Source organism: Carcharodon carcharias, chromosome 9 (assembly GCF_017639515.1).
Source record: "Carcharodon carcharias isolate sCarCar2 chromosome 9, sCarCar2.pri, whole genome shotgun sequence".
Taxonomy (NCBI): Eukaryota; Metazoa; Chordata; class Chondrichthyes; order Lamniformes; family Lamnidae; genus Carcharodon; species Carcharodon carcharias.
The window spans coordinates 150,851,004-150,876,475 of record NC_054475.1 but is presented as its reverse complement, the minus strand read 5'-3'; the positions used below and the strand labels follow the sequence as shown (position 1 = coordinate 150,876,475).

The 25,472-nt window shown below is 44.7% G+C and overlaps 1 protein-coding gene across 4 annotated transcripts in view; it reads right to left on the bottom strand.

Moving 5' to 3' along the window:
* Positions 1-25,472, bottom strand: part of col4a6 (collagen, type IV, alpha 6) — a 419,493-nt gene that overhangs the window by 114,549 nt on the left and 279,472 nt on the right. For all 4 annotated transcript variants that reach the window (XM_041194995.1, XM_041194994.1, XM_041194996.1 and 1 more), the window contains exons 12-16: positions 23,734-23,775; positions 16,815-16,916; positions 13,604-13,657; positions 8,389-8,451; positions 466-510 (exon numbers count right to left, since the gene is read on the bottom strand). In XM_041194995.1, coding sequence (XP_041050929.1) covers positions 466-510; positions 8,389-8,451; positions 13,604-13,657; positions 16,815-16,916; positions 23,734-23,775 — 306 coding nt within the window. The remainder of the gene's footprint in view (positions 1-465; positions 511-8,388; positions 8,452-13,603; positions 13,658-16,814; positions 16,917-23,733; positions 23,776-25,472) is intronic.

The following is a 25,472-nucleotide window of genomic DNA, read 5'->3' as shown; positions in this document are numbered from 1 at the left end:
TTACCACCAGCCCCAATCCCCCACCCCACCACCCATACCCTACCAACTCAGTCCTGGTATAATGAGGGTGCATAAAATTCCACCCATGAATTCAGTTTCTACTGAAATGTTGATGACATCCAGTTAGGGAACCATAGAGCCAGGATTCTGAAGAAGGATTTTCAGAAGAATTTTCTTTATGATAAAGATTTTATTGTTTCTTGGAACAAGTTGCAGTCAGTGTGGTTTCATTGTAATGGTTCAAAAGGTTCTGAGTCATTGAGGGGACTCCATGCCAGACAATTGCACATAGCTTGTTGGATCGCATGGGTCTGACAGGATTAATAATAGCCTTTCACATTTATCTAGTTATGAATAGCAGGGAGCTACACGCAAACAGGTCCACAAGCAAATGAATACAACCTACACAGAAATTCTTTTAAGATATTAATCCAATGATTTCACATCTTTTTGGCAGACACTTACCTTCCTTCCAGGAATTCCAGGAGATCCATCTGAGCCAAAAGATCCCTGTGGGAGAATGAAGAATGTGTCAATACATAACTACACAGCAGGCCATCAATAAGTTAGACAGGTACTTTGTGCAGGACAATCCTAACTTCTGGAGTACACCAAGACCTATCCTTGACCCTTCTTCTCTTTGTCATTCACATGCAGTCCTCAATGGCGTCAAACGAAGACACGGCTTCATTTTCCACATATATGCTGAGGAAAGCCCAGCTTGAATGCTCCATCACCTCTCTTGACTCTTCTACCCCTTTGTGTTGTCAGACATGACACACAATTTTGGATGAGTCACAATTTTCTCCAGTTAAACACTAACACGGCTGAAGCCATTTTTTTTCAGCCCCCTCCACAAAATCCATCCCCTTTCCCACCGATTCCATCCCCTAACCTCAGCCACCACCTTAGGTGGAACCAGGCTGTTTGCACACCAGCAACCTATTCGTCTTCATGGCCTCTCTCCTCTTTAACTCTCTAAAACACAATACTACCACCTATGACCATTGTCAGAGCTCTATTTTTCTATCTCTGCCCTCCAGGTCCCCTCGTTTCACACCACCAATGGTTGTATCTTCAGACATCAACACCCCATCCTCTGGAATTCCCTCACTAAACCCTTCCATTTCTGCTCTTCCCTCCTCCACCTTTCAGTCCCTCAACCCCACCTCTTTGACCAAGCTCCAGGTCACCCCTCCCAGTATCTCTTCCATTGACTCAGCGGCCATCTTTGTATTGCAAGCAAATTGATGTGGCTGCTAACTGGGAACAGAGCATGCTTATCTCAGAGAATGCAAGGTTCAAGATAACCTTGCACCATGTAGAAAAAAATCGGCTTGTTACCAGCCTGTCTCCCGGAGCTAATCACAAGTCATTAAGAGAGGTGTTTGCATTTGCATAGGAACCACACACATTTGTACAAACACTCAAGCACTGTGAAGCTGCACAAAAAATTGAAGGGTATTTTGGAGTGCCCTCAGGAGTGGGGCCACAGGCCACAGTGCTGATCATGTGAACAGCGCTCAGGAAACACTGGCAGGCAAGGACCTAAGAAAGTAGCCGGTTAACATATGTAAATGAGCAGAATAGTGGCAGATCAAACCAAATACTGTACAGATGTATGTCAAATGCTGTCATTGGAAGGAAAAATGGGCAATGCATTCATTTAATGAATGGTCTAAGGCTAGCTGAAAGTGATGTTGAATCAACTCTTAACGGAGTTTAGCTAGATCAAATAGAAGGGTCAAAGGGTGTCCTGGTGTAACTACACAGTGTTACAGTTAGATTGTGAACTGAGCACCATGTCCAGAATTTGTTACAGAGAAACAAAGAGCCCATTCAAATGCTGTAGGCAGTGGGGAGAATTGGTTGATCTCTCGTGTCAATATTTGGAGTATGAGGAAAGATTGGAGAACCTTAAAAACTATTGATGGAACTGTTGATGGAGAAATCCCCTTTCTGCCATTAAAAGGATAACTATGGACGGGACTTTCCGCATCCACTTGCCACCGGGATCTTCTGGTCCCACCGCAAATCAATGGACTTTTGGCTGGGGTCCCACCCGGGACAGGGCCGGAAAATCCCGGCCTATAAATAGTTCATGGAATGTAGCTTCATTTAGTGCCACCCATTGCTCAAACCTGGCATCCCATTAATAATTTGCTTTATCGTTTATTGAATTAATCCTCCTTGGAAAGCAGGCCTCTCAATATTTGATATCATCTCAGATTAAGACACGTACTGTAGTTCAATGGGCTATGTATAGTTATAATTTTGATCAAACCCCTGTCCTTGGCATTCATTTTATGAAATCACATCACTAAATACAGCTAATGCAAGATCGAAAAGCTATCTATTAATGAGGCGCCAGAACAATTATGGCATAGGATTAAGAGAAATTGAAAAAATACATTGTTAGTAATCATTCACTGAAAGGATACTATCATGAACCTCAACATTTACCAAATTCTGACTCAAGTGAAAACAGGCTTTATTCTTGCCATGAAAACATGTGTGATCAGAACTAATAACACAAAGGGTGGTAGATGCCCAAAGTCAACAGACTTTTGGCTGCTCTCCAAATTTTCTAGTCTAGCCCACGGTGGGAGTTGGCATGGACAGGACCGGAAGATCCCAGCCAAAGACTCACAGCCTGTGAGGCGGGGGGTGTACGGTTTATAAATATATTTCAAGTCCTTTTCCTTGACTCAATTGTTTTAGTAACTTGAGATAAATTTGCCATTGTATGGTATGATAAATTTTATCCTGGCAGTTGGTAAAGGAATCTGAACTGTAATGGTCCTGGACCAGACCCCCAAGTTCTTGGTGTGATCTTGTTAGGGACAAATAACGTTTTTTTTAAAGTAGGCAAAGTCTGATATTCAAGGCACTTGCTGAGAGAATAAAACCACAAGATTCCACAGGTTTTCAACAAACAAAAATAAACTTTAACACACAAGGTTATAAAAATAATTCTTATACTTCAGGGTTAATATGAGGTATAGGTGAATTAACAGGCAAACGGCGGTCGGACACACCACACAGTTCAATAAATAGCAAATTCAACCAAGAAAAATCCCACAGATTTCTCAGCAACCCACCCAGATGTCAGTAACCACTTGAGTCAACCAATTTTGCTGAAACTCTGTTTCCCTCACAAGGGGATCCAAACTTTTCACTTTTGAAGATCAAGCCTCTGAATTCCTCCAAAGCCACTGCAACTCAGGCTGCTTCAATGACTGCACGCCTCCCAGGATTTCAATCTCATCTCCCGAGGCTCCTTTTCCCTGGATTTCCAAGTCTGCAATCCAGCCGCTGCTTACTGGTGCAATTTTAGCTCTTTATGTGCCAGCTAGCTTCATTGGATAGGCACTGACCCTGGACTTCACCAAGCTTCACTCTCCCCAAAATCACCTAGTTATAAATGGCTCCCAGGGTTTCTTCTGAGCTCTAACCCTTTCCAGCAGGGAGCCAGTGACCTTTTGCCACCTTCTCAATGCTCCAGGACTTCTCCTGAGTCCTAACTGCACAGAGCTATCAAACAACTCCAGGGACTTCTTCTGAGCCCCAACTAGACAGAGCCAGCTAACAGCAACACTTTTGCTGCCTGGAACAAGCTAACCGCACCCTTTTGGTGTGACCTTTTCCCCTGCTATATAACACTCTGTTCCCCAGCAAAATGCATAGATAAATTGAAAATCTACAGCCTGCTTAAGCTCCACGGATCTCCATGACAATGTAGACTTCCAGGGCTCACTGAATGCTTTTAAATTAATTGTAGCTTTAACTCCCAAAACAAAGTAACTCTCGGGGCTGCATTTCCATGCAAGCAGTGTAGACACCACGTCTCTAATTCCCCAGCTAAGTAAGCCCACCTGCCACTTTAGGATCTTACTTTTCTAGCTGTTAACCCCTTGTCAACACAGCCCCAACCTTTTAAGTGTAATAGTCTTCAAGCTGCTTTAGTTGCATTTATCCCATTTTCTACAGCTAACTTTTATCTTCCCAGAGCTATAAATTACCTCTAAAATATTACTATGAATCATGAGCTAGGTATATGTAACAAAAAATAAATATTAGAAGTAAGATGGTAAAAACAATGATTAAACCTGGCAGACAAGGGCCTAAGAAAGGAGCCAGTCAACATATGTAAATGAGCAGAATAGTGGCAAGTTTAAGCAAATACAGAGGTATGTAAAATGTTGCCCTTGGATGGAAAAGTGGACAATGTATGGATTTTATGAATGGTCTTCAGCTCTTAGTATACCCAGTCACTACAAACAGCAAGCTGAATTATTTGGCTAGATCAAATGAAGAATCAGAGGGAGTCCTGGTGTAACTGTACAGTGTTACAGTCAGATTGTGACCCGAGCACGGCCTCTGGAATTTGTGACAGAGGAACAATGAGTCTATTCAAACACTGTAGGCAGTGGGTTGATCTCTCGTGTCAGAGGTTAGAGTTATGAGGAAAGTTTGGAGAACTGTCAGAGCTTGGCCCTTGAAAAAAGACAAGCTTGACTGAGGATACCGTTGAAGCATCTACAATATCAAGTGGCAAAGAATAGGTCAATTTAGAGCAGTGCTTAAAGATAAGCGAGGTAAGAAAGGACAAAAGCTCCAACTGCTTAAAGGTGAATTTAGGAACTATAAGACTTTCTTCACACAAAATGTAATTAAGGCCTGGAATTAAATTAATTAGAGCCAAAAGACCTTGGAATCATTTAAGAGACAGTTGGTTGCTATGGTGAGTGAAAGTAGGTTTTTCAAGGTAGATAAGCAAAGGGGAACTCTTTGTTATGTAGCACCTTGTAGTCTTGGGACCTGAATGTATCAGAAGTCACTGAATGAATCTCTGAAGTCATTGCACAATATGGCAGAAAGAATAAAGGGCGCAGAGGAGGAAAATTAAATCAAGGAACAATCAAAAGAGAATAGACCGAGAAAAAAATGAGGTGCTATCTTGGATATAAAATAAATCAAAGAAAGATGGAAAGCATTATACATCTGAATGAAAGAAAGATTAAAGTGCATGCATTTCAGTGCTCAGTTTAGGAAATAAAGAGAAACTGCCCATAAGATTAGGACAGAGTAGATAGAAACGGATTGGCCCATATCTTCCGAGCTCCCTGGAGTTGTACCTGCAGCTACCCCAGAAGATGCGCTGGAGAACCCCCACCACCCCAGTAAGCCCCACGAAAGGACTGCACGGGAATTGCCGGGGAAATTCAAACTTCTGATGGGCAATTACCCTGCAATGGGAACCATCTGATGCTCCGATTTAAATTGAAGACTTTGGATGGTTCCAGCTGATTTAGCAGATTACCCAGGAAAAGTTCGAAGAATTAAAATCACTTTTAACTCCTGGCTAGTATACTAGTGACCACCCAAACACCCACTGAACTCCCCCGGCTACTCCTCCGACCAATTCCCCACTCCCCGCCAGACCACCCGACTATCCCTCCATTGCTCCTATAAACCCCCATCCCTTGACTACCCTCTCAACCCCTTACTACCCTCCCAACTCTCCTGACTACACTCCTAACCACCATACTACCCTCTCAACCCCACAAATACCCTCCTGATCCCTGTATAACATCCTGACCCCTCAACTATCCTCAACCTTCCGGTTATCCTCCTGGCCCCAACTAGCCTGCTGACACCCAATTACCATCCCGACCCCCAACTACCCTCCCTACCCCGTGACTACCCTCTCACCCATAGATGACCTTCTTGGCCCCCCCCCCGACTACCACCCTGCACTCCCTCGTACCCACCATCCCCCAACTACCCTTCCGACCCCGTGACCAACCACCCAACTCCACTCCACGACCTATCCGACTTGCAACCCCCATCCTGCCCACTTACCTTCTCCCTGGCTTATCAAAGTGGCTGGGACCTTTAAACTTAACTGTTTTACGGCAACCAGTGTCATATTAAGCAGGCGTGCCTTCCTCTTGTCTGATTCTGCTGCACTCAACTGAAGATGTCGGGAACCCACCCTGCATATTTCTGAGGAGGCCTGAGTTGCAAGGCCAGGTGTAAAAAGTGCAGCTGCATTTCAATATAAATAAAAAGGAGCGGAATGGCAATCTGAATGTGACTGCCATTCCTCGAAATTCTGCTCCATTGTTTCTACATTGAGTCGCTGCGCATATCTACATTGGGTCACTGCCCGTATCTACATTGGGTCACTGCGCGTATCTACATTGGGTCACTGCGCGTATCTACATTGGGTCACTGCGCGTATCTACATTGGGTCACTGCGCGTATCTACATTGGGTCACTGCCCGTATCTACGTTGGGTCACTGCCCGTATCTACGTTGGGTCACTGTGCATATCTACGTTGGGTCACTGCCGTATCTACGTTGGGTCACTGCCGTATCTACGTTGGGTCACTGCCGCATCTACATTGGGTCACTGCTCGTATCTACATTGGGTCACTGCGTGTATCTACATAGGGTCAATGCTCATATCTGCATTGGGTTACTGCCCATTTCTACATTGGGTCACTGCACATATCTATGTTGGGTCACTGCCGTATCTACGTTGGGTCACTGCTGTATCTACGTTGGGTCACTGCCGTATCTACGTTGGGTCACTGCCGTATCTACGTTGGGTCACTGCTTGTATCTACATTGGGTCACTGCGTGTATCTATGTAGGGTCAATGCTCATATCTGCATTGGGTTACTGCCCATATCTACACTGTGTCACTGCCCATATCTACATTGGGTCACTGCCCATATCTACATTGGGTCACTGCCCATATCTACGTTGGATCACTGCCCATATCTACGTTGGGTCACTGCCCATATCTACGTTGGGTCACTGCCCATATCTACGTTGGGTCACTGCCCATATCTACATTGGGTCACTGCCCGTATCTACATTGGGTCACTGCCCGTATCTACATTGGGTCACTGCCCGTATCTACATTGGGTCACTGCCCGTATCTACATTGGGTCACTGCCCGTATCTACATTGGGTCACTGCCCGTATCTACATTGGGTCACTGCCCGTATCTACAATGGGTCACTGCCCGTATCTACAATGGGTCACTGCCCGTATCTACATTGGGTCACTGCCCGTATCTACATTGGGTCACTGCCCATATCTACATTGGGTCACTGCCCATATCTACGTTGGGTCTCTGCCCGTATCTACATTGGGTCACTGCTCATATCTACATTGGGTCACTGCCGTATCTACATTGGGTCAATGCTCGTATCTGCATTGGCTCAATGCTCATATCTACATTAGGTCACTGCCTGTATCGACATGGGTCACTGCTCATTTCTGCATTCAGTCATTACTCAGGTCTGTGATGGTTTACTGCTAGCATTTTGTCTGAGCTGCATCCCTATTGTGGTCATCCTATATTTATCTGGATCATTTTGATTCTGAATTGAACGACTTTCCGCAATCTCCTTCGATAATGAAGGCGATCTTGCGCTAAGGATTATCCATTTATATTTATAGATTTTCTGCCGTTATTTTAGTGCCTAACAAAAATGTTGACTGTAATGCAGTTCTACAGTAGCTGGAGGGAGATGAAACTCTTCTGACGGGATCCTCCTGGATGTACTTTATGGGCTGTGAATGCTATGTGAATGGGGTGGTGGGGTCCTCCAGCACATTTTCCTATGTTCTTATCCAGCTGGGAGAAGGGAAGATATAAATTCGAAATGAATACCACTTATTCTTTTATCTTCACAGCTTTGAAAGCCAAAGGTTCAGAGGCTTCAGCTGCCCAACATTCAGGTCAAATCCAAATCTGAGAAGTGTTCACACTGGCCACAATTTAACAAACTGGGGCTCTTTTCAGCAGAACAGAGAAGATAAAGGAGGGATTTGATAAAGGATTTTAAAATTATGAAGGGATGGGACAGAGTAGATAGAAACAGGCAATTTCCATGACTGAAGGTTCCAAAATGAGTTATAAGGTTAAAAGAATCAGAGAGTTAGGACAGTGAGCAGGCAAAGCCTTTTTACACATAGGGTTGTAAAATTGTGGAATGCACAACCAGGGTTAGTGATTGAAACAGAGACTTTTAAGAAAAGGTTAAATTGTTTTTCAAAGAAAGGGAAATGACAGGATATGGGGGTGTTCCCCATGATGGATACTTGCAGAGATTGTGCCTGTGATTTCCAGATATATGTTCTTGGTGGGTAAGACTCTGCACTATAAGCACTCGTCCAAAATATTAGACCACCAGTTTCAGCTGCTCCCTCCTCATTGTTGGGTTTGCCAAGGTTCTTTATATAGATGACAAGATACACTGTTGTTTTTTTTGAATCATTGTCATCCTCAGAGATGCCCTAATTTCCCCCTAAATTCAGCAGAAAGGGAATGCACAGCAATAATCCAATTAAAATGCAGTTCCTTACCCTTGGGCCTGGAAGACCAGGGATTCCTTTCTCTCCTTTTGATCTCCCGAAATCTGAATAACCCTGGAAAAGAAGAAAGACAATAGTCACATAGGGCTAGACTTCATTTGGACAGCAGCTCATCACATTAACCTACAGTCAGGAATGGCAACGACCAAAGGAAGGAACCTAACCAGCAAATGAAACTTAAATTTCTCCTTTCTCCCTTTTCCATTTAATCTGTCCTGTCTTTCACCCTATCACATACCTTCTCTTTTGTTCTTCCCTCTCACTTTCCATGCCTTGCTACTTGCTAAAAGCTTTTTACGTCCCTAATTTGTTCCGGTTCTGACAAAAGCTCATCAATCAAAAGATTCTCTTCCGGCAGATTTTTTTTTATTCTTTCCTGGCATGTGGGCTTCACTGACTGGGCCAGCGTTTATTGCCCATCCCTATTTGCCCTTGACAAGGTGGTGGTGAACTGCCTTCTTGAACCGCTGCAGTCCATGTGGTGTAGGTACACCCACACTGCTGTTAGGAATGGAATTCCAGGATTTTGACCCAGCGACAGTGAAGGAACGGTGATATATTTCCAAGTCAGAATGGTGAGTGACTTGGAGGGGAACTTCTAGGTCGTGGTGTTCCATCTATCTGCTGCCCTTGTCCTTCTAGGTGGTAGTGGTCGTGGGTTTGGAAGGTGCTGTCTAAAGAACCTTGCTGAATTCCTGCAGTCCATCTTGTAGATGGTACATACTGCTGCTACTGTGCATCAGTGGTGGAGGGAATGAATGTTTGTGGATGTGTTGTCAATCAAGGGGGCTGCTTTGTCCTGGACGGTGTCAAGCTCCCTTGAGTGTTGTTGGAGCTACACTCATCCAGGCAAGTGGGGAGTATTCCATCACATTCCTGACTTGTGCCTTGTAGATGGTGGACAGGCTTTGGGGAGTTAGGAGGTGAGTTACTTGTCGCATGATTCCTCTGACCTGCTCTTGTAGCCACAGTATTTATATGGCTAGTCCAGTTCAGTTTCTGGTCAATGTTAACCCCCAGGATGTTGATAGTGTGGGATTCAGTGATGGTAATGCCATTGAACATCAAGGAACGATGGATAGATTCTCACTTGACATGCTGACTATTTCCAGCATTTTCTGTTGTTATTCTAGGTTTCCAGCATCTGTAATGTTTTGCCTTTCAAACGTCTCCTCTTGTTTCCTGCAGAGGTGGAAACTTTCTGGTTCTATTGAGGTCAAACGTAATCCTGGCCTAATGCCAACTTTCACACACAAACACTCCCCAGCAAGATGCATTGAACTGCAGAAATGCGGTTTTCCCTTCTTTAGTTCAGGGGTACAGAGGTGAATAATAACATCCCTATTGCTACCTCAGGTGAGGCCAGAGGTCACTTCATGCTTCATGCTGAGCCTGAAGCCTAAGGTCTATGTGGCTCTGGAACACTGGAGGATTGGGGATCGAGATAGGAAACAGAGCATTTACCTATTAAACCCCTGGCCAAGAGTACAGATTAATTTAAATAACTTCTTATTCTATCCCTTTTTTTTTAAATAAAGAACATTGATGTACCTGAGTTTGATAATGTGACAGTGGGAAGTAAATTAACATCAGGCAGTAAAAGTGATGTGATAGCAAGATTCCAGTAAGTGAATGGTGTATGCTGCTGAGATAGACACCAGAAAGACTTGTTCTTCAACCAGGTTAGCCTCAGTCAAAGTTTTTCTTTATTCTTTGATGGGAAATGGGTGACGTGCTGTCCACCCCTAATTGCCCTTGAACTGAGTGGTTTGCTCGGCCATTTCAGAGGGCAGTGTAGAGTCAACCATATTTTGTGAATCTGGAGTCACATGTTGGTAAGGACAAGTTAGTGAACCAGTGGAGTTTTTAACAACAATCAACGATAGTTTCGTGGTCACCATTACTGAGGTAAGCTTTCAATTCCAGATTTTGTTAATTGAAGTTAAATTCCACCCACTGCCATGGTGGGAATTGAACACTTGCCCCCCCGCCCCCCCAGAGCTGGGTGTCTGGATTACTGGTTGTGACATAACCACTATCTCCCCCACTGGTGCTGAATAAAATTGGGTGGGCTGGGGGTTGGTGTGTGCAGGTGGACGGCTGGCTCACCCCCACCCACCCTGCTTGGAAGCAGGTCGGCGTGGAGCCAACGTGCCCCATGCTGACTCAGCTGGCAGCAGGGCAGCTAAATGAAGGCCAAGTGGGACTTCTGCTCCTCACTGGGGAGGAAGTCCCGCCCCCTGGAGCTGCTGACCAACGGGACTGGCCAGCAGCTCCATCAGTCCCGGCAGGGCCCATAACGTGTCAGTGGCAGCTGCCAGGACTGCAGGAGGAGGAAGGAGGAGGACCAGGGATCCCCAGAGCAGGTGAGTCTGGGGTCTTGGGGAGATAAGGTTTGAGTAGGTCAGGGAGGCGGTGGGGGGGGGGGGTGGCGTTGTTTAAAGCTGTGGACCTGTGGACAAGTAGGAAGGAATGGGGGGTTCAACTTTAGGGGGGCCTCTCCACTGATACGCATTATTCATCCTCCCTGAAGAATGGGCACTTAGGTGGAGCATTGGCCTGTGAAACAAAGATTTGTTGCTTTGAAGCCTCATTGATTTCCAATTATATTGATGCTATATCTCAGGTTCAAAGTTTCCTAACCAGTCTTTACCATGCTTTGGCATTCAAAATCCATATTCCATCCCTAAGGTTCAAAAAGTTCAAAGCACCAATGCTTAAAGGAAACATAACAAGAAATTGCCTCATATTCACTCAAGGGAGATATCCCTACACTTTTGTTTTCCTTTCTTTTGTTAACAAGTGAACTTCTGTTCTGAGGCTGTCCAGGAGTAGATATTTTACATTGAATACCTAGCCCACCATGTTTTTTAAGGAAGCATATATTTGCATTGGAGGCAGTCAAACAAAGGCTCGCTAGATTGGTCCCTGGGATGAAAGGGTTGTCCTATGATGAGAGGCTGAGGAAATTGGGCTTATACACTCAGGAGTTTAGAAGAATGAGAGGTGATCTCATTGAAACGTACAAAATTCTGAAGGGGCTTGATAGGGAGAGGTTGTTTCCTCTGGCTGGGGAATCTAGGATACGGGTGCAGTCTCAGGACAAGGGATGATCATTTAGGACTGAGGAGAATTTCCTTCATTCAAAGGGTTGTGAATCTTTGAAATTCTTTACCCCAGAGGACAGTGGATGCTCCATCATTGAATATATTTCAGTCTGAGATAGACAGATTGTTGATCTCTCAGGGAATCAAGGGGCATGGGTGGCAGGCAGAAAAGTGGAGTTGAGACAGAAGATCAGCCATGATCATATTGAATGGTGGAGCAAGCTCAACAGTCGTATGATCTACTCCTGCTCCTACTTCTTGTGTACTTAGGTTAAATTATGGAGTTCTGCTTCTGTTTCATGAATGTATCCTTCAGGCCATTGATACTGTTCATGACACCAGAGGAACTGAAGCAAAAGCACTTAAGAGTTCATTTTAAATATGTTTTTTGGATATGGGTGACACCTCTAAGGCAGCGGTTAGTGCACATCCCTAGCTGGTTTTAGGCGATTAAAACCCTAAATCACTTAATGTGAAGTGAAGTCACATGGAGGTCAAGACCAGACAAATTGCAGATTCCCTTCGTTGAAGGACATTCATGAAAGAGTTGGGTTCTTTCATGGTCAGTTTTCTTGTTGCCGGCAGGCAGTTATTAGAGTATTTGAAGTTTTGCAACTTGCTATGGTGAGAAGGGAACTCATGACCTTCGGATGGTATCTCACCACTGAAACCATTTAGCCATTGAGCTCTACTCCGTTGTAGGTACTGACTGATGCCTGGGTATAGTTCCATGGCATCTAATGTCTCTCCCAAATGGTCAAGCCTCAAATTGATAGTCTGATTTTCTGAGTTTGCAGTGATGAAGAAGAGCGTTGTCCACTGACTAGAGGTATCAAGAAATCACAGGCATGAATGAACTGAAAATTATGGACTGTCTAACTGACATATTTGCCTGGCAAACAAAGCTCCCCAGCAAACTGACAAGATTGGTCCTCAAGGTTTGCAGGCAAACCTCCATTAGGTATCACAGGCCAGCCTTATTCTGTCCTCACCTCACATCCACACATTCAGGATTAGGAGCAGCACCCCAGGCTGATCCTTTCCTTTCTGTCTGTTCCATTTTCTATCCTGTGTGCAGAACACAGGCTAATTGCAGTGCTCCCTCAGGTACACCATTTGAAATCAGCTAACCCTGCCCAAGGTCAAGGAAGTTTAGCCCTTCTGCTGTTTGTAGCTTAGAACCACAACAGGCATTTTTTTATTCACTGAGCCATTGAGGATGCTCTGTAGGACGTGTCTGCTCTATCAGTCTCTAACCAGAGATTCTATAATGTAAAAGACAGGGACAACTGACAGACACCAGTAACAGCACAAATATATCTCCTTTTATAGCATGCAAGACAACTCAATATCTGCGCATTAAATCTAAGGCAAATTCAAAACATCAAAACTCAATAGTATATTACAGATCTAGTCTCATTTGCGGTCCACAATAGAGGTTACTTAAGACATCTAATTGGGCATATCACAAACTCAGTGCATGCAGCATCCGTCAGTCTCTCATTCACCAACAGAGAAATCATTTTACTCTTCTTTTACATTTTCTCCTCGCTTTCTGTATAAGTCTCAAGTCTCATTGTGTACTTCTATCTCATCTAAGTTTCCTTTTGTAAGACCAAGAGGGACTCTCCTGCTCTCCTACTGAAATTTGGGCAAGGAATCAGAGGAAAGTGAAGAACCAGAGATGGCCGTTTATGCCAATATTTGGCTGAAGTTACTCCAGGAGAATCCTAGTGGAAATTCAGACTACACAGCCTAGTCCTCATCTGAGGAGCACACCTGCCTAGTAGGTAATATCGGCAGCAATTGGGAGTGGGAGCTGGCTGATTCCGCATTCTTTTTGTCATTGAAACTAAATTCAATGCTACCATTAGTGGTCAGCAAACTGATCCAGAAGTGGGTATATGAAAGCAACCATAACTCACAACAATGAGCAAGCACACCTCAAAAAGAGGATGGGAGAAAACCATAGAGTGGAAAGCATTCAAAGGGCATTCACAAGGTTTGCATCAATGCTCTCCCCCTTCTTCTTTGAGAATAATGTACTGACAGTTACTAAACACTACACGCCCCACGCTTGTGAGAAAAAGAAACCTTACCGGCGAGCCACGTGCCCCAGGCCTTCCAGGAGCACCAGGTAATCCTTTATCGCCCTGCGAGGGAGGAGAACAAAGAAGAAGAAGAATCACGGTGCTGATCATCAAAACCGACACAGGCTCACTCAGAACAGTAAAACCTCAAAAACATGTGCGCACCCCCACCCCCAATCCCCCCCCCCCACCCCCATCACCCCACCGCAATGACAAAATCTTACTGTCACAACTTCTTTTTAAAACATAATAGGATCCAATATTTTCAATAAGATGCCTACATGCATTGGAGCCAAAATGTTACTTATAAAAAACACACTCCCTAACGGGCTTTAATGTTGTGCGTTACCCTTCATGTCTGCTTTTTCAAATTCATCACTACCACTACCAGTAACAGGCCGGCAGCTGTCAAAATTATTGGACCCAAAATGCTCTCCCAAGCTGGAAAAGACATCTATAATTACAATGCTGTGTGTTTGTCGCAGTTGTACTGAACAATGTACAAAATTCCCAAGACTACCATTGTTGTTGTGCTTCATTCAAATCCTTGACACTATACTGGGTCAACTGTGTTTTTTTAATTGGCGGGTGCAATGATGTGACTGGGGAAATGGCCAGAATGACTTACTAATCTCAGCTGAAGCTTTCTGATTGCACCACTTTTGTAACCATTCTACCTCTTTAATTATCACCTTACACTGCATAATGATCATCAGCCTGCCACTTAACTAAACAAGATCGTCAGGATCTACCAGCATCTCAGACATAACAGTTACCAAATAACTATTGCACAGGTATGGAGAAGGTATCTTATCTCACCCTCCCTATTTACCCCTTTTCCATTCCATGTGCATTCCTGATTCACATGCTTGTTTCTTGTCTCAGTATAGATTCTGGATTGTTCAGGTATCTGTCTCATCAAAGTTAATATATGATGTCATTGTCTCATTGTACACTGACTGAATATATATCTAGTCACTTGGTAGTACAGAACTTGAATATTGCTGTAAAGAGAGACATGTTGCTGAAGTTTTTCATCTTGCACTCATCAGGACAAAGGCAAGAATGCCAAATTGCAAACAATTTATACTACAGGAGAAAATGTTGATGATTGGTTGGCAAGTCAACTCTGGCTGGCCGAGGCATTGCCATGGAGAAAGCAATGGGGAGCTATAGGCTCCCCAAGCTCCCAGATAATTCAAAAAAGGTGCAAAGCTTGGACATATTCCTTTAGTTTGCAGAGAATGGGTCCCTGCTTATGAACATATGTCACTTCTAGCAACGGTAACTGAACCACATTACAAGCTTAAATTGGAAGTAAGTGTAACTATTAGTGCACTCAGGATTGGTTAACAAGTTTTGCCCAATTGCAGAATCACATCTAGCAGCAATCAGAGTCAACTTGACAACCACTCAGCATCCTTTTCTCATGTAGTATAAACTGTCATAATCTTTTGAAATTTGGTATTCTTGAATTAGTTCTGATGAGTGCAAGACGAAAAGCTTCAACAACATGTCTTTCTATTCAGCAATATTTGGACATAGCTGGAAATCCCCTAAGGGCCCAGAGCTGTCAAAGCATCATCCAAGGGAGAACACTTGAAATCTGACCACGTCTGAAACTCACCATTCTGTACACTATATTCCCACTTTCCATTGCATTGACTGCATTTACAATAAATGGCTGTCTGGTATCTAGCAATGGAATTTACCTATTCTTGAGTTGACAAAAAGTTGACAGTTCTTCAGTCAAAAAGCATCCAATCATATAACAGCTGTTGGAGTACTTGTGGCAGTTATTCATTCTGTAACCTCAATACTATACCATTACACCCCTCTAGATCCATCTCCTCAGTAGAAGTCTATATGCTCACATTCAAGGTGTCCTGCTCAAATTTTGAGGTAGCTGTGCATCTGGCCACCTTCAGATCACGGCACATTTAGGAATAACAACAAACTGCATCAGCCCCTTGCATGCAAAACATTTACTTTTCTCTCCAGTAGCTCCACCTCAACTTTTGCTTTACAGCAGTGTGGCTCACTAACATTTTATCAAAAGCCAGACTGTTTCTGCCACAGGCCACTCTCCGGAGTGCTGCGTGGAATTATATCAGATTTTCAGCTCAGAAATAGGCCAACAGGTGCGTGCTGGTGTCCAGATACTCCACCCGAGCCTCCTCCCACCCGACCCTATCAGCATTTCCAGCTATTCCTTTCTCCCTCACGTACTTATCTAGCTTCCCCTTAAATCCATCTATGTTGTGAGAAACAGTGTCCGCTGTTTGTAGTAGCTGGGAGGAATGCTGGCAATTTTCCACAGGGAAAGGAAAAGAAAGAAGCAGCTTTATTTAAATGATGCATTAATATGACCGTTTTGTATTCTGTACGTCAGGATCTTCCTGTTTCAAACAGCAATTGCTTAATTTCCCTTCATTGGTCATGAAGGAGAAGAGGAAATGACATAGAATCGCAGCTCAGGCAATAAACCTGACAGGCAGGTCATGAATGGGGAGCTCAGACATGTGAAGCAGCAACTCTGCTCAGGACCCCCGATGAAGGAAAGGTGGGTTACACGTGAATTTAGTTCTTTCTAAGAAAATTATAGTTTCCATGGAAAGGGGACAGAACAAGTTCTGTAACCAGCGTACATCACTGTCACATCACGTGTCAGGAAGGGCCCGTGATAGCATGAATGGTTTTTTTAAAATCAAGTTCTAAGTCAAAATTACTTCAATAAATGCTTCCTCACTTCACACTGTAGAGGAATGGTGTCTTTGACGGGCTGTGAAGTTCCCAGATGAAACGTGGTTAGACAAAGTCTTACCCGTTGGGAAAGTCCATAGCAAAATCCTACCCGTAACTGGCAATCTCATTCATAGAGGCCACTAGAAAGGGCCAAAGTGGGAAATGGGCATTGTGGAATGTCATTTAGAGACAAACAGCAAGTCTGACCACAGGGACCTTACAACCTGTATCCAACCTTTGCTGTATCTGACTTCTAAGTTGCCTGATGGAGGCATTGGTGGAAAAAGAAAAGGCTTCTACTGCGTAGTAGACATCATCAGGAGGATAATATATACATCCAAGCCTTAAGATAGCAAAGATTGCCAAAATTCTCTAGACCACAAATTGGCCTAACTTGTTTCTAGGAGGAAGGTCTAAATTTACACCATTTACTCTCCCCAGCCGCGCCCCAACCTCAATTTTTTTTTCCACAAACCTTTTCACCTCTGTCCCCTTTTGGAAATCCGGTTGGTTTAACAAACTCAAGTTGACCAGTGGCAGGTGGTGGACCTGGAGGACCAGGCAGGCCCACGTCTCCCTGAGGTGTAGCAATCAGGAAGGAAGCTTAAAAGTTTTTTTTTTGAATCAAACAAAACAACATTACCTGGGACCGTGGTAGCCCTGGTTGGAAATGAGGCACTGAACTGCGGGGCAGCATTGTCACACTGGGGTTACGGTGGGTCATATCTCAAGTTTGTCAACCCTTAACTGGCTTTACTCCACAAGGACGGCTCACCCGATTTTCTTTCTTCAACAGGATCAGAGTCCCTCTCCAGTCAACACACTTAAAGTTTTCTGGTCTGTCGTGGCCTGAGCCACAGAAATCAATTGCAAGAGCCAAGTTAATCCTCTGTGTCAGGGGACTACAGTCTCGGCTCTAGAACTCAACTCCACAGCCGTCTGATTGGATTATAAGCACTCATAGCACCTTATGGTATTGGGTCAGCTGGTTCACTGATTGACTCATTAACTAGTGACCAACAATAAAGATATAAGGCCAGTTGCTTAAGAATGAGAGAATGTGTGACTGGATCTCCTACATTAGGAGAGGAATAGTGCCCGACAAGCCTCATTTCTTCCAGGACCACCATCAGTTCAGTTCACAGCTCGCTCCCAAGTGTTACCTTCTCTCCTACGATTGAGAAGTTTAGCCCAGGCCCTGCGCCCTGTGGGATAGTTCCTGGGCAGCCGGGAGGGCCCAGAATGCCTACATCACCCTGAGGTCAGGGAGGGTGGAGGGAGGAGTGGGGGGAGGGGGAAAAGGTTAGTTATGGTTAGTGTCAGAAACAGTTTCAGCATTTAACAGACCAAAGTAACAATTTGCAAAGTTAACCACATTCACCTTCCCACCACTAGAGGGAAAGATTTTTTTTTTTTGGTTAAAATAAACAGGGGGAAGCCAGAGGGTTCAGAAAGAGAAGGGCCAAGTAAAAAAAAAACCCAAAGGTAGTCTAACAGAGTGCCAACTGTCATGCCCTTACAGAGTAGTACGAAGCACAGTTTGCCCAGCAATTCCTGACACATGGAATTCACTGCCTCCACGGGATCTTCAGGAGGCTGTAGTGTTGATAGGGTTCACTCGGTTCCCGACAGCGACAGTGGGGGGAAAAGGTGCCTTTGATTGGCCTCAACTGTACTTCATCGTGGTCAGTACTGGAATGTTACTGACAATGACTGGATGCAAGTCATTCTCATGGGCAGGAAATGCTGTGTGGCATGAGCATAGAGAGAAGATACCCAAGTGAAGGGGAAAAAAAAAGTGAGAAAGGTAGACAAAAATAATAAGAAACCCTCACTGAACAAAAGCGGTGGAAAGGTTATGCATGTTTTTACCTCTTACATATTTAACAAATGTTTCCATAAATAACATTTGAAAAATTTGTGATTAATAATCAGGTTAATTGTGCTGGTACAGGGATTGGCCTTGTCCTCTACTCAGTTTCTAGCCAAACCGTGGACATGAGTGACAAGAGGAATGAGGCTGCCATCAAACAGGCAACAATTTTCACTGGGAGAAATGGAGAAAAGTCAAAGACCATCGTGTAAGATGCCACAAAGTTCAAAAGGGGGGGAGACGTTGGAAATTATTCAGGTTTTGGTAGCCAGGTAATGCCAAGGCTCAGATTGAAAAGCCTGTTGACTGCAGGGGAAAAGGAAAAACAAGGTGAAAGGTAAGGAGATGGCTGGATAAGACGATCTGGAAAGGGATGAGTTAAAAGAATAGGAAGCGGGGCAACAAGTCTTGATTTGAACATAGCGAGAATGCAAGTAGGAGGGAGAGTGTGTCGCGGGGGGGTGGGATTGAAAATTGCTTTTACTCCAATTAAACCAAAAAAGGAGAAGGGGAATTGAAAGTGGTCACAGGTTTGGAAACCAGGATCCTGTCACAAGAGGCCAACCCCTGCAATTGAGAGTAGTTACACACAGCTGCTGAGGCCACAGCGGAAGAATGGCGAGCTGAACATGCAGAGGCAGAGAAGGTGAGCTGGAGGGTGGGAAATGTATGACTCAGCACATGGCATGTATCACGTCGAAAATAGCAACACATTGGGCCACGGAGCGTGTGATGTCAACAGAAGCACAATACATGCTAAAGCTATCTGTCCAAAGGGAGCTTGGCAGCTATTGGTTGCAGATGCTGGGTTCAATAACCACCAGCATGATGCCACAGAAATTCTGTTTTTCCCCAATGTTCTTCCTTCCTCTCCCCCTCTTCTGAAGCACCAGTTTCTTGGGGCCTTGGACTTCAGCCAGCATCTCACCTTCATGTGCAGGGCAGTTACTTACAAGCAACTATTCACACACGGGATGCTCCCCACACTGAAACCTAGGCCTGTCCTTACCTTACATCTACACTTGCACATTCTCCTGTGAATATCATTGGAGATTTTTCTCCCTCCTGGTTTAATTGTAGCTCCTCCACTGGCAGCCCAACTGTGGCCAGCTGTCTCAGGGGGCTTTATGTGTGATTTCCTCTCACTCACTAGGCCACTGAAATTTTTTTTAAACCCTCCTTTCCAATCGCCCTGACCTTCCTGGCCTCCACTATCAATCTGGCTCCTACCAATACAGAAATGCAGGATAATTTTCATCCCTTCTCTTGCTTGGTGTTTCTCAGGAGTGTAGGAACTCAAGAATCTGGAAAAAATTGAAACTATATCGCCCACTACCAGCCTTAAAATGCCCTAAATTAAGAGAGACAGGGAGTCCTGTTCGAAAATGATGTTAATTTAAGAGGGAGCATCACTCCACTGAGGAATATACATGCAGATTCAGGCTCTGGAACACCCTGCTGTCAACACTGCATTCACAGTGACAATGTGGTGAGGCAGTGGGGACACTTTGGGACACCTCACAACCTTTCAAGCTGCCCTTCACCTTTTACCTCTGCTGCCTTTCATCCTGTCCATTCTGAGAGATGCACTAAATGCCAAGAGCTGCCAAGCCTTGTTTACAACATGAGAATCGCATTATTAAAAACAGTGATTTCAATCACAGCGAGAAACAGTGGCGACATGATTACGCAGTCAGCGCAGCTCGAAGGGTCTCACACACTGTCTGTTTAAAAAGCAAATGAGAATGAAGTGAGTGAGGCATCAGTTAAGGTGGTCAGCGACCCTACTGCTGTTGCTAGTTGCTTATTAAAACTTCATCCAAACAACACAGGCAACAAGGATGCAGCCGTTCTTTTCAAACAACTGATGTCTGCATTTTCAGTATTTTTTCCCCCTTTTTATTGAGAGACACAGTTGGTCTTTGTTCCTTAGCACTTTGATTTGACCTCTGCCAGCTCGCCGACTCTTCTTGGTTGAACCCATCCCCCTCCCCTGTTCCCTACCATTTTGCTGCAGCTAAGTACTGATTTGCAATTTTAGCTTTTACACCAAATTTTAACCACAGTGGATGAATCACAACCAATATTTCTGTTTTAAAAATGATTGAATGTCTTACTTAAAAATGCTCCGGTTAAGCTCTATAATGGTACCTTCAATTTTAGTAGCCATACACAAGGTGAAATTAAACTGTGTCTGTTTTATGAAGAGATGTTTTAAACCAGGCTGCAGGTCAAGGCAGCAGTAACATTTAGATTGTACTGGCGACACTGCTGAGCTAATTCGCTGCTAGCTTTGCAGTGCCACTGACTGGAGGTTTGTAGTACTGCAAGTGAATTAACATGTATGGTATAAGAAATTGGATTAGAGTTCGCCCTGTTAATGAGGAATGAGTCCATCCAATCACAGTAATTGAATGGATGGTGACTGAAATGACTTTTAAAGTGTTAAGTTCAAAGTTTCCAAAAGCGAAGGGGAAAACAATGTATTGTATGTGCTAATAAAAGGCCACAATCCTCGGGGATTGAGTGGGGCAATGCCCTTTCCACCTTTATTGTCTGGATTTGAACACAGCTCATTGGATGCTGTGGACGCCTCCTCTGTCTGAGGGTCCTTTGTAAAGCCGATTTGCATAATTCAAAGCAGCTTCAAGCGTCCACGTTACAAAACTGATCCTAACGTGGTACTAACTGAAAACTTTGGGTAAGCTTACCCAGAGAGCCCACGGGATGGCTGATGTGGAAAATTGGGAAAAGTCCCGCCGATCCAGTAAAGGGGTCCTCTTCTGATGGTGGTGTCAAAGCGCACTTTGGATCATAACTAAGGCTCTTGGCCGTACCTGGCTTGGGAGTGCTCGATTCCGACGGTGGGTCACTGCCATGGGAAAGCATTCCATTTCCTAACACTGGCATCTCCATCATCTTCGTAACCACGACACTCACCAGATCTTGATTGAAAATGGGTTTTTCTTCCATCAATTACCTTCAAATAATCCCTGGTCCAATAAAACTAAGGGATAAGTACGGGGGGTGTTGGGAGTGTTGATAGTGTTGGGAGGCCCAACTTGCAGCCCCCTCCCCCAACCCTGTCAACCCAAACTCTGGGAGCCCGAAGGAATTAAGTCCTGAATTGGCAGCAGGAACCATGCCACTGGGGCACCCGCCTCCATAGGGGACATTTCATTGCAGGACTTCCTCCAGTAGGTTGAAAATCCCATCCCCAAGAGCTGCTGGTTTTAATCAGTGGCTGGCAGCTCTCCATCCTGGCAGCACCACCAGGAACAGTAGCTGCCGCCAGTAAATCACTGGGCCTTCACCAGGGATCACTGTTGGATCCCTGGAGAAATGTAAGTAATGGCGCCAGCGGGAAGGGGGGTCATGGGGAGTGGATCACTGGCGAGGGGGTCGAGGTGGAAGGAGGTCAGAGGAAAGGGCAACAGTGGGCTTTCAGTGTACACCCCTCCCTTCCTGATGCTGGATCCCTCAACCAGATGCTAAATGCCTCTTTGGATGAGGGTCCCTCCCCACTAGGCCACAAGCAAACACAACGGGGTTTGCTTGTCAGTCTCCCTGGCTGAATAGCAGTAGTAAGGCATGAGGCCTTAACCGGCCAATTACCTTTGAATGGCTGTTAGGTGAGAAGGCCATCCACAAGCCTTCCCATTCTGGACTTAACCGCAGGGTGGAGACAGGTTCTCCACCTGATGCCCTCCCACCTGATCAAATGGCCATCCCCCACCACCTCAGAACTCACTTCTCTTGGGGGGCATTAAATTCCAGCCCAGGAACTGGGTCACTGGACCAGCAATTTGCTTACACTACCAAGCGTGAGAATGTTGGATCACCCCATCAATTCCTCTCATGACATCATGGGTTCAAGCTGGAAAATTCCCACGTCACGTTCTCAGTCACACCATCAGAAAGAAATACAGGGCAGGGGTCAGGCACTTAGACTTAGATCTTTTTACCTAACTCAGTCAATCGCTGTAAGTTTAGACTCATTGTTGTGGAGAAAAGAACTGAAACAGGGGCCAGAGTTTTACATCCCACGGACAGGTGTGCGCCTGGCCTGAATGTGCGGCGAGGTGATGTTGGCCGAGCGTTCCCGACGTCATCGTGTGCTCGCGCGATATTTCGCACGGCGGGCGGGTGAAATTGGAAGAGCGCCCGCCGACAATTAAGAGGGCAACTCAGCCCCGTTAATGGTCCCAACTGTCAGCAACTTCTCATGCTCTGTCCAACCTTACAGTTGGCAGATGGGCCAATCGGCCAGACAACCTTGACATTTTTGATGAAACCTCATCCGAGGGCGGGATGAAATCCCTGTTAGGATTTAAAATAAAAACAAATATCTGGGGACAGTTTTTTTTTTAAAATGGGGTTATCTTTCAGGCGCTTGATTGTGCTGCATGGACATTCTATTCTTGGCAGCTTCCTTTTATTATTTGGAGATCTGCAGCTCCCTGAGGCATTCTGTCTGCCTTCAGGGAGCTCACCGGAAGCAGTCGCCAGCACCCGTGGGAATGTCGGTGCACCCCGCCCCCCCCCCCCCCCGCCACACCAACCAGCGGCAGTGCTGAGCCTTTCTCAGTGTGTGTTTCACTCTGGCCGGCCATTAATTGGCTTGGGGGCCCATCGAACGCAAAATTCAGGCCCGGGAGCAGATGTGAAATGGAACAGTGGCTGAGACGAGGGATTAAAGTGGAGAAATCCCTTCAACGTGGTGCTTAACTCAATTTGAAAATGCAAATGAAAAACTGGCTAGGATAAGCAGAGGGACCAAGTACAAATCAAAGGAGTTTGATGTATAAGGTGCTAGTCAGACCTCTCAGTACTGTGCATAGCTGTAGTTTACCTTTTCACAGAAATTTTGCTTTCCTTGAAAGGGTGTTTAGGGGAGTGAAAATGAATCTGGGTATTAGGAATTTAAGTTTTGAGGAAATATGGCAGCTGAGTTTGATGTCTTTGGGATAGACTCTGAGGTCCCAGTTACAAAATTCTGAAGAAAAGTGACAAAATGAATTTAGGCAAATTGATCGCGATGGCGAATGATTTGAATACCACTGGTCCCAAGTTAAAAATCAAGATCATCAAAGCGAGAAGGTGAGTCAGGAGGAACCTTTTCATCCAGTCATGTGGTGTAAATATCCTGCGACAGACATTGCAGCGGGTGGTGTCAATGGCTTCAGGAGACAATTGCCTGTGTTTCTGGATCGAGACGGGATTCGGATGAAAAGGTGGGTCCATGGGGTTGATCTCCTGAAAAGGAGGGGCTTCTTGGGCCTAAGCACGTCCTCCTTTCCCCAGATGTTTGAATGCATTTAAAGAGCTTCACCTGTGCAAATGGTGTATGACAAGAGCTGGAACTAAAGGCCTCAGCAGGAAAATGCATACTGAAAATGCAGATTTTTTTTTTAACATTATAAATGTATTTTCTTTAATATAAGCGTAATATAAGGTCCTAAAGCTAACAAGAAAATTACAAATAGTTTGGCAACAGCTTTCACTCCTGACACACACTTACCTTTCCTCCTTTCTGTCCTTGGAATCCCAATCCCATGTTACCCTGCAACACAATTTTTTTTTGGAATTTAGAAGAATTGTCTTTTTTTTTAAAAATCCATCGCCTTCACAAAGTGTAAAGTTGGCCTTTGTGTCATCGTCTGTATGCTCAGTCTTTGTTGTTCAGTTAGTCAGCAAATCAATATCCCACTCTCAGTGCCCTACTGTCAATTTTAACAGATGTTCATTGAAAAGTGTAGATCAAGACTGCCGTTCAGCTCATGATGCCTGTGTCAGCTCTCTGTGAAACAGCTATAGTTTCACTTCCCTGCACTTTTCCCCATCACCCTGCAAAGCTTAACCCCCGGTACCTGTCGACTTCCTTTTTAAAAAAGTTATTATTGAATGTGCTACCATGATCCTTTCAGGCAGTGCATTCCCAATCGGAACGACTCACTGCACAAAAAAAGTCTCTCCTCATCTGCCCTTTGGTTCTTCTGCCAATCTGGTTACTGCCAGTGGAGGCACTGTCTCCCCCACTCTGTCAAAACATGATGCTCTAGCTGAGACCTAACCAGTAATTTATAAAGGTTTAGCACAACTTTGCTTTTGTACTTTATGCCTCTATTTATAAAGCCAAGGATCCCTTATGCTTATTTTTTAACAACCATTTCAACTTGTTCTGCCAGGTTCGAAGATTTGTACACATAGGCCTCCAGGTTTCTCTGTTCCTGCACCCCCCTTCTTAAAATTGTACCATTTGATTTATATTATCTACTCATCCCTCCTCCCAATAAGAACCATCTCACAGTTCTCAACACTAAATTGCATCTGCCAATGAAAGTGGCCATAAAACAGCTTTATTTTTTTTTCTAAAGCAGTCAAATGAAGTGTTTAGAGTGTCCCCAGTTGGCTCACTGCATCGCTTTTGCGGTTTAAATGTTAGTAAAAGGCCAGCAGCACACCAGAATGTTATATAGGTAAGAGCCTCATACAGAGAGCTCACTGCATACAGAACGTGCAGAGTGTGGCAGTGCTGCCTCATACCATTCTAAACCAGCTACCAGGGTCAGGGCCAGTAACTGCAGAATAATAGTAGCGTTCAATATGTCTTCCATCGAAGTAAATTTATCGGAGTGATAATGTGAAGTAGCAGCTGGCTAATTTTATTATGTGCTTGAAGGGAGGGATGGATATGCCTGTCATAGTTTAGCAGCATTGGCAGTATCATAATGTAAAATAGCTGCTTCTGGCCTGTGCTGGGTGTCACTTAATAGACTGTGTCATCAAACTCTCGCTGGAATGTAGGGATAAGCCAGCATCCAGATTAGAGTGGCCACTGCTGGAGGTCACTAATATAAGGCACAGCTGTGGTCTGCGAGGGTGATGTGAAGACATGCAAATATCCAAAGCGGATCGAGATGGGAAAAGGACCAATTGCAAGTAAGTGAGAAGCAACAAAGGGGGTGAGGGGTGGGTGGGCAGAGGGGGAAAAAGATATGAGAACCAACCTCTGTTTTTTTGTGCCCCAGTCAGTTTGAGGCTGCTGCAGGCAGAGAAAGCAATAGGCAGAGGCTCTTGACATTGCTTCACTGCGCTAAGTGTACTAAGTCACATAATACCGATCATAAAGCGGCCAGACTGGCTTAAAAAAAACAACAGACTCTGGCATAAAACCAGATGAATGCTCGCCTCGATCCAGATACACTGGGGCCGGAGCTTTAGCTCAGAGATCCCACCTGGCCTTGTTAAGGGTCAGGC